The 10,204-nt window shown below is 36.8% G+C and overlaps 1 protein-coding gene across 3 annotated transcripts in view; it reads right to left on the bottom strand.

The window, feature by feature from the left end:
- The window catches only part of LOC125030376 (protein suppressor of forked-like), a 60,542-nt gene that overhangs the window by 44,606 nt on the left and 5,732 nt on the right, over positions 1-10,204 (bottom strand). For all 3 annotated transcript variants that reach the window (XM_047620406.1, XM_047620408.1, XM_047620409.1), the window contains exons 2-3: positions 3,289-3,480; positions 2,862-2,894 (exon numbers count right to left, since the gene is read on the bottom strand). In XM_047620406.1, coding sequence (XP_047476362.1) covers positions 2,862-2,894; positions 3,289-3,480 — 225 coding nt within the window. The remainder of the gene's footprint in view (positions 1-2,861; positions 2,895-3,288; positions 3,481-10,204) is intronic.

The following is a 10,204-nucleotide window of genomic DNA, read 5'->3' as shown; positions in this document are numbered from 1 at the left end:
TCACATACTCACACATTCACATACTCACACATTCACATACTCACACATTCACATACTCACATTCACATACTCACACATTCACATACTCACACATTCACATACTCACACATTCACATACACATTCACATACTCACACATTCACATACTCACACATTCACACACTCACACATTTACATACTCACACATTCACATACTTATTCACTCACTCATTCACATACTTACACATGTACTCACACACACATTCACTCACTAACACATTCACTCCTATTTAGTATAAAAAGGTCATTGTATTCCCCTGGATTTATAAAGTGATAATTCTCTGAGCTTTACAATACTATGTACACTTTCTAATAATTGAACAGTCCATACTCTTATTCTTTCTCCTCCTCCTCCTCTTCATCATCATTTTCACTTGCTTCCATTCTCTCCTCCTCATACTCATAATCTCTCCTTTTCATTCTTACTCTCCTCATTCTCCTTATCTCTTATTCTCATGCCCTCCTCCTCCCCTCTCTCTCTGTCTCTCTCTCTCACTCTCACTCTCTCCCCTTAAATGTAACTTCTTTAACAAATTCCCTTCTCACCCCCTATTTTCAACTATATTTTTGCTGCAAAGGCTTTGCACTGTTTCAGACAATAATGTTTTGCATGCCCGTTTTTGTACGCAGAACGGCTAAACACACCCAAGTGCGTCTCAGCCAAACCTGCACCAAATCACAGGACACAAAGTGACTTCATTTTTCTCTTAAATATCAGTGCTGAAAACTTTGCCACCCTAGTACGAAAATTTGAAGCTGGTGTTGGGGGGGGGGGGGGGGGGGTAAAAACTCAACAACCAACCAAAATTTATTTTTTTTCCTTGACTTTGGCCCCACATACAATTAATACTTATCATGTCCAGCTAAACAAACCGTTTCCTGTAATATAGATACTTCCTTTGGCTCCGCCTCCTCAATTTTTCTTGTGTCACCGTTGAACACTAATAGTTAAAAAAAGAGAAGAAAAACCAAGGAAGATTTACCCTTCTTTATTATCCACACAGTACTGGCATCAAAACACAACAGTGATATGTACAATTCAAAGAGTAACAATATACAATAAAAACGCATTAAAACACGAGGATATTCCTGTTACACATTTATTGCTATAGCCCTACACCTTACCCATCTTAAACTTAAATCCAGTACATCTTTTTAAAAATACCTGTAATCAAAATCATTTAATAAGAAGAATAAAACAACATAAGCAGTTTTGAATGAGCTCATCATGTTTTCACATCCATCAAGCAATAAAACACGAGGCATTTATTCCACATGCAAATGCATTCACAATTCATACAGTACTTTTTTCTTCTTTTTAATCAATTTCTAATCATTCATAAGCACACTGATATCTTAAATACCTAGCTTTATTCTCTACTTACCTATCATTCTCATTCACTCTCTCATGCAATAAATGCACACATGCCAATGCATAGGTTAAGGTCCACATTTTACAAGGCAATTTACTTTTGTTAATTTTTTTGTTTTATCAAACATTCTAAACATGTAGATCAGGGATCTTCAATATGGGAACCCTATTTGGTAATTTGCTTTGATGATAGCTCAGTGGCATAAAATTAAATTTTAAAGTACCCTTAACCCACTTGATCCAAATGCTTCACGCAATCCCATGGTTGAAAATACTGGCATTAAGCTAACTTGAGCAGCCACTCTAATGGGTGTGCAACTTGTAGGCCGCACACCTGTGTGGTGAAAAGCCTAACAACAATAAGTAACATTATTTGTCATTTTTGAATATTTTTTTGCAATATTGAATTTCCTCAAACATAACCTGTACCACCGGTCATGGCAGCCAGGAATAGGATCTTTAGCATGGAAAAAGTGTCCTCCCTGGAGCAGTGCTCTTCCAGTCATGGCTCACAGACAGTACACTCCATACTCATTTATCAATGGAAATAATGTCAAATGAGTCTAACCACACTCTGAAAGCTTTATGCATTTGTGACAAGTCATTCCTTTCACCTTGGCCAAGACACCAAGTTTGTCCAGAGCCAAGTTTTCCCAAAAAGCATGTTCATGTCACCCACTCCTAGGGCCAAATTTTTTTCATGACATGATGGTCACCTCATCCAGATCATAGGAATTAATTATTAAGTGGATGCATACATAGCATTATCAAATAATAATAATAAACTGATAAACAATTTTCCATTATATCCATAAATATGACAAACTTTAAATTGATACGACTTCTATTGATCAAGTGGTCCAATACCCCTGATCGAAATGAATAACTGTCCGAGCATTAACCCTTGATTAGGAGGACACAGAAAGCAACAGGACCTCAGGATTCACAGTGAAGTCAGAAGGTGCCACTGTTCTGGCAACCATAAAATTGTCCTAGATCAATAGTCCCTCAAAGCCTGTACTCCAGCTTAAAGCAGTAAGCTGCCCATGGCCACTCCAGTGTCCATCGCACAAATAGGTTTGGGCCAAGGGAAACTCCAGCTAACCACCATGTTGCTAACAGTGGATATTACTGTATCCAAGGGGTCAACATATACTTAATCTCCAAATGGATGGTCTGTGACTCCTTTCCTGTATAAACAGTATCTAGGCATCACTCAGATCGAACCGACAAGGACTTGGAATCATTCAGTCACCAATAGTCACACACAATGCACTCTCAAAAAGCCCTTTAGAATACAGCAACTGATACCACTTGCACCATCTGAAATGCTTGGGAGTTGACCAGAAACATAACGAGCTCTCAAAACTGCTTGAAAAATAAACTACACAAGTCAATATACAAGCTTTTATTGTGAAGAAATAGCATTTGAAACAATGTGTTAAACATACCTTTTCCACTTTTTCAAAATTATAAGACCTCATCTGAAAAAAAAAAGAGAGAGAGACATGAATTACTTATCTTAATGCACTCATACTAAGGAGATATAAAAAAATGAGAAAGAGGGGGCGGGGATTAGAGGAAGAAGAAGCGTAAGAAGACATGAGACGAAGAGAAAGAGGAAAAAGAGATGACATCAGAGGAAGAGAAAGAGGGAGTAGAATGATGTGAGAGGAAGAGAGAGAGAGAGAGAGAGAGAGAGAGAGAGAGAGAGAGAGAGAGAGAGAGAGAGAGAGAGAGAGAGAGAGAGAGAGAGAGAGAGAGAGAGAGAAACAAAAATCCTAATAACATATGACCAACAATATCACAAACTACAAAACCTTAAGGAAAAAGAAAAAAGAAAAGAAAAGAAAAGAAAAAAAAAAAAATCAGTCATACCTCTTGCTCTATGTACATCTTCCAGAACTTTCCCGTGGTGGGGAAAGTCGTCACTAAGCGTTCAAAGATGGGTCTAGCACTGTCTATGGCTCGATTCTGGGCATCACGTATGATCAAGCTCCATGCCTCCATGTCATGGGGGTTGGATTCCGTGGTGGCCCATGCCCTCCGCAGCTTCTCCGTCCCGAATTCCTGCAAGGATATCATTATTTATATAATTCATCAATAAGGAATCTAGCCAGAATCAATTCACAGTTTGGAATAAATGCCACTAATTATACTTTGAGAAATTACCGCTTCAAGCTACACAGAAATCACAACACATTTCAGACTATCAGAGGCAAAATAATACTAATTGGATACAAGGATATAAGTGGCTCATCTTTGCAGTACCTGTAAAGGAAAGTATTAGTTGGCCACTACATCTACAAAACCTACCATATATCTACAAAACATTCTTAATCATAAAGAAAAGAAAGAGAGAAAAACAAAACAAAAAAAAAACTTCAACCCAATGGACATCTACATTAAGGGGTCAATTCATTAAAATCAGTTGCATGTTGAATTACTCTAATATGGAAAAAAAAAAAAAAAAAAAAAAAAAAAAAAATCCTTTGAAATCTTGTCAACCCTTGAAAGACTACTGTCCACATGAAAGCTGATTCTTGGCTTTTGATACATTTCTTTGCATTTGTGCCATTACTAATACTATCAATTATATGACATTCTCTGATCCCCTTCCTTAGATCACAGTCCAGTGTTTCCTTAGTAAATGTATTCACCGTAAATAACAATAATAACCTCCTTTTGGTGCCTATAACATTAACAAGAAGATTAAGTGCAGAAGTGTTAATTTCTCAGCAGGCATGATTTGGATAACTAGCAAGGGACAGTTTCATATATTTGATGGACAGGTTCATTGCACTTGTAGAAACCAAACAATATTTAGCTCTTCCCTGTGTTCTTTGGTGTATCTGACCTATAAACTAATTTTTTGTAGATTTTTTATCTTGTGACATTACATTAGTATCAGATAGTACAAGGTGTCAAAAAAAAACTAATAAAACAAAAAGGACAATGAGACGACAGAAGGATAAATCATGGGAGTGTGATGACAGAGCGTGGATTTGGTCTTTAGCTTTAATGATCAGCACACCATTCAAAAATGCTTAAACACAGTATTAGGGTCTATACTATTTAGTAATACACTTGAATCTAAGACTCGTATATCAGGATGCCTGTACATCACCTTGGCCAAATTATCATAACTTCAGTATTATAAACCAGAGGGTGAAAAATTTCTCTATGTAAATGTAAAACCTTTTTAAATATAAAGAAGGATTCCAAGTAGCCCTGAAATATTCAAAGTGAATCGAATTTCCACTGACCTGAGTTTGAAGTGGAAAGACAAACTTAAAATGATAACGTTTTTTACAAAATCTTGCATTAAATTCTCATAAGGTATTAACTATGTCCTATCATTGGTTTGCTCCTTCAGATTATCAAGTAAAAAATAATTTTAGTTTCAAAGTTTAATATTTTAGATATCATATCTTACTTTACAAATAGACAACTAATAATTCACATTATTCATAAAACAATATATAATATTCTCAATTTGTAAGAACTATATATTTTCCTCTTCTAACCTGAGAATTGTGCAATAACAAATATTTTTTTTGGAGTTATCTTATACACTAGAATTTTCATGCATGACTGAAATTCTTACGAAAAATGCTGCATGTCAGCATACCTGAAGACTATGTCAAATGTGAATTTAAATCTTTACATAATAATGCTACTTTTGATACATACCTAAATGACTAGTGCATTGATTTTAAAATTATTCTCTGATGTCTAAAAAGTCAGGCTTAAAATCTCTCTCTATATAAAACACAAATTTGAGCTCAGAGCTTCTTCTGTAGTACTATATGGATCTACAGAGTAGTTTCACATTCTGGCACTAAATCAAATTACAGCAATATAACAGGCTCTTCTAGAAATGAATTATGCAACCTTTAAACCAATCTCAATGGGTGCTCTGTATGCCTCATTACACCACACTCCAGGCATAGTGCACAGTCAGCCATTCAAGGGAAAAATTAAAAGCACAGGAAAAAGTTTTCCCTCTCTACAATTTTGGCTGCAGATTATGGGATTTTCCTGTGAACGAGGCTACTGTAAGCCTACATTTTGGGAGTCTCTAAATCCTAAACGACTACGGTAAAACAAGTGAACAACTGTTTAGCACACAACTTAGAGCTGGCTTGATGTGTACACAAGTAGTCCAGTCAGGTCATAGCAATTGTGTACATGCAACCTGTTGGCAAGAGGTAAACCCTTCTACAATATCAGTATTTGGGCAAAAGCTACTTTTTACACCAAAAACTACTTCTTGCCATTATTGCAGCCTCTTTTACGATTGTACACAATAACAATGATAATAATAACCTACATCATATAACGGTAATGCAACAAAGTTACTATTCAAACAATATACAATTCTGTCTCAACAAATGCAAGCAGCACTACCATAATACAGAATTCTTTCAAGACTGATTTTGGAGTTGTACATACCAAAGGCACATTCTTGTATGTTTGAAAATTATTTCTACTTGTATATCAATAATATAAAAGTAACGAAGGTTGAAAAAAGTCACATCTTTTAGACAGGAACTTCTGTATGAGCCAACATAGTATCAATCTTGTTCTATTACACCTTTCAGTTTAACTAAAATATTTGAGGATTACCACATGTATGCCTCTATTATCAAGTTCTGACAATTTTGTAGTCTATTTAACATTCCATGATTATCCCCTACAGTTACTCTAAAGAAAATAATAATAAAAGGAAAATCCTGAGTGATGACCCGTTATACAAACACCTTTTCAGTCAGTCTGTGGTCTTCCAGCCACTCCTTGTATTTTTTTTCTATTTCTGTCAGAGGCTAAAAACTCTCAAGACAATCTGCAATTATTCAGGTTACCTCACAAAACTCCTGGGAGATAATGTTTTTACTCTTTTGTGCTTGAAAGTTTGTGTGTGTATGTATATAGATATCTGTTTCCCTAGATAATGTATCTTCTAGTATGGTATTAATTTTCCTGATAATTAATAACATTGAGCATGATTTTGGTCCATATCACATGCGAATGCTTTTTTCAAGAAAAAGGCAATGATCAAGGTTGGAAATCTGTGAAAATATGAACATACACCACAGTGGTTCAGGTGACTTTTCAAACATGCTTCTTTTGGAACACTCAAGTACTAATGTAAGTTTCCCAGAAAAAAGAAAAAGAAAAGAAAAAAAGAAAGACTAAACAGAAATGCTTCCCCTAATACTCAGGACACTTGAGTGGTCAAAGCTTTATAGGCTACTTGTATACCAGAGAATAAATCAAGATCTAGCTTGCTTATCATAATGTAAAAACCAGAATCCATTACACCCTTAGCCGCCGGGTGGCATGTAGGTACATGCCATGGCATGCCTGGACTATACTCCAGGTGGCATGTACATAAATGCCATGGTGTGTCAATCCTGTTTTCTGGGGGCATGCATGGCCATGCCACGCAGGCAAAGGTGACGACATGAGCCCCTGGCAGCAGGGCCCAGGCCACAACCCAGGAGAGAGGGCTTGCATTTGGTTAATCACCCATCAGCATTGGGTTTAATATGCACAGATGATCAGATCCATCTGTGCATATTCCTTAGTTTAGACCTTCTAAATATGGAGGAACCACATAGCTGTCTTCCTGCTTCTCTGCACTAAAATTAACACAAATTACCTGTAGTTCACACTAGCCATTCTGGTCATCAAGGAAACATGCTGAACTGAGCCCCTTGTCTATGTTACAGATTAGCATTTGTTACCAGCTATGCACCCTAATAAATCAATTGCCAATTTAATGAAATCAAGAATTATATGTTTTGCTGTGACACTGCACTGAATTATCTGTGCCTTTATTTGATGAAGTTTGGTTATTTGCAATGCACAAACTTTGCTACAAATCTCTAAGAAAAAATTCTCAGCTCTGTGTGTGTGTGTGTGTGTGTGTGTGTGTGTGTGTGTGTGTGTGTGTGTGTGTGTGTGTGTGTGTGTGTGTGTGTGTGTGTGTGTGTGTGTCAAGGTTCTTGTACAGGGGGTTGTACTTTTTCTTTTAAGGGGAAAGTGGGGCGAATTTAGACGTATGTAGATGTGCTTGTGGGTGCTTTTATAGGTGCTTGTGGATTTGTTTATAGGTGTTTCGTTCTGTGAGTATGGGCTGGTAGGGTAGTGAAGGTCGATTTGTGAACGGTGAGTAAATGAATGTCTAGATATAGACAGATAAATGTGTAAGTGTGGGTGATTAAATACACAGATATGGAGTAGATATACATGAAAGTGTGGGTGAACAATATGCTGGTATGGATGGCTAAATCTGGAAGTGTGTGTGGTAAATTTTAAGGTATAGTAGAAAATCTGCTGGTGTGGATAAATGTGAAAGTGTGGGTGGATAAAGTGAAAGTGTGGGTGGATAAATGTGAGTGTGGGTGGATAAACGTGAGAGTGTGGGTGGATAAATGTGAGAGTGTGGGTGGATAAATGTAAAAGTGTGGGTGGATAAATGTGAAAGTGTGGGTGGATAAATGTGAAAGTGTGGGTGGATAAATGTGAAAGTGTGGGTGGATAAATGTGAAAGTGTGGGTGGATAAATGTGAAAGTGTGGGTGGATAAATGTGAAAGTGTGGGTGGATAAATGTGAAAGTGTGGGTGGATAAATGTAAAAGTGTGGGTGGATAAATGTGAAAGTGTGGGTGGATAAATGTGAAAGTGTGGGTGGATAAATGTGAAAGTGTGGGTGGATAAATGTAAAAGTGTGGGTGGATAAATGCGTATGTGTGAGTGAATAACTGTTTGTTTATACGCATTTGGCTGCGTAATTAGGTGTGAGCAGCTGTATATGTAGATACATGTGAGCCAGATCTTAGGTACATGTTGGTATCTTTGGTTGTACATGTGTATGAGTGATTAAGCGTATCTAAAAGTGTATTCGTATGGGTGGATATGTGCATACATTTGGATGGATAAGTATATAAATGGGAGTGACAAGTATGTAAGTGTGGCATTACTACATGAACAAACTTTGCAAGGACTTGTCAAACATGATGAGATACAAAATAATCTATACCAAAGATTTACATCAGATAATTTCATCATCACAAAAAAATTCAAATTAAGCCTGATATTTCAATGGCATCCTACTTCTGAGACTATTTCCTCTACAATTCATATAATATAATAAATTATATGTGATATGATAGAACAAATATTTTATATATATATTTATATTTATATATATATATATATATATGCCCATATATGCTGATCTATTGCTGATAATGCATTTCCACTGCCTAACACAAACTTTTATAGAATAACAAACAACTAATGTCATTACCTGCCTGCCACTATCCATCTCTATACCTATTTTCAATATTTCATCTCATTTTCTGTAAAATATGCTTTGTAAATAAATAGAAAAATAGGCAAATAAACAAAAAAATTACACACAAGTAAAAATCTATAACCAAATAAAGAATCCAAAAATTACATCTGGCTGAGAAATTACTAATGTGTAAATACTGCTTCCCCTGAAAGACACCCGAATTGCTTTCCTAAGAGAATTAAATACTCATATGAAGCCATAAGAGTAATCTATAAGTTACACGGGATTTGTCTGTGCCGAACTGATCCAAATGCCGGCGTTTCTGTGCAGTCAGCTGATCGAGCTAAAATTCAGAAGCATATGGAGGACGTGTTTACCCACTTAGTGCACGTTTGGCTGTATACAGGGTTTTCCAGTAACAGACTAAAATAAGGCTTTAACCTCATTTCTCTAGGGTTGCAGCTCCCGAACATACAGACCCAGAGTTAAACAAACAATCAACTGTTTAGGGGACTGGCAAGTATACTTGCCACCCTGCATTGGGCTCGGCTCCTTATGGCAACAGTAGATGCTGTTGATACTGGGTCAAAATGGCAATTCTCAAGATCATAGACTATTAGTATACATGTCAACAATTATGTTGTGCAATTACAGTCCTCCCCGACCACAGCCATGGCCAAACAAGCAAACAACTGATTAGCACACAACTTAGTGCAGGCTCACCTGTCCATGACATGAAGGGAAATCATCCCAGCGTGAGGGAAAGTCAGCCATGAAGTTATAGGGTATCACCTCGGATTGAGTGGGTTTAACCCCTTGACTGCAATAAGCAGATATATCTGCTCAAGATATCACTTGACTGCAAAAAGCGGATTTACCCCCATGGCCTTGGGGAGGGGGGGGGGACTTTTTAAGCTGCAAAAAACAAACTCACACTGTCTTTCAAATATTGTGCTGCTACTTGCCACCCCGATATATGCTACCAATGGGTTTTAACTCTTATGAAGGTTTCTAAAACTTACGGGTGACCTTTTTTTTTTTTCACAATTTTTTTTTGCAAATTTTCTTTAAATATACACAAATGTCATCAAATATCCCTTTGATAGAGAATGTAAGCTCTAAATATAAATAAAGTACCAATAGGAGATACTGTAAAGCACTGTAAAAGCAGATAACACCAATTCTATTTTTTTGTAGTTAATTGACATTAGGGGAATATTCTTCAAATTTAATTCCCCAGTTAACCTGTTACATCTGGGTGCTTTGCCGCCCAAATCCTGGCATTAAGCTGACTCAAGTGGTGTCTATTCCCAGTGAGAAGCTTGTAGGCCCAACACATAGATTGAGTGTTGGGCCTGTGCATGGTATCAAGCTTCCTTGCGTCCCTCATGCAATATTATCTCTTCCTGCACAGGGGCTGTTTGTTTATTTGCCATTTTCCAGTGTCTATAGTTTCCATTTGATATGCTGGATCCAGACTGCAATAGG

Source organism: Penaeus chinensis, chromosome 11, assembly GCF_019202785.1.
Source record: "Penaeus chinensis breed Huanghai No. 1 chromosome 11, ASM1920278v2, whole genome shotgun sequence".
NCBI lineage: Eukaryota > Metazoa > Arthropoda > Malacostraca > Decapoda > Penaeidae > Penaeus > Penaeus chinensis.
The sequence above is the reverse complement of the archived record's forward strand: the minus strand, read 5'-3'. Positions and strand labels throughout refer to the sequence as shown.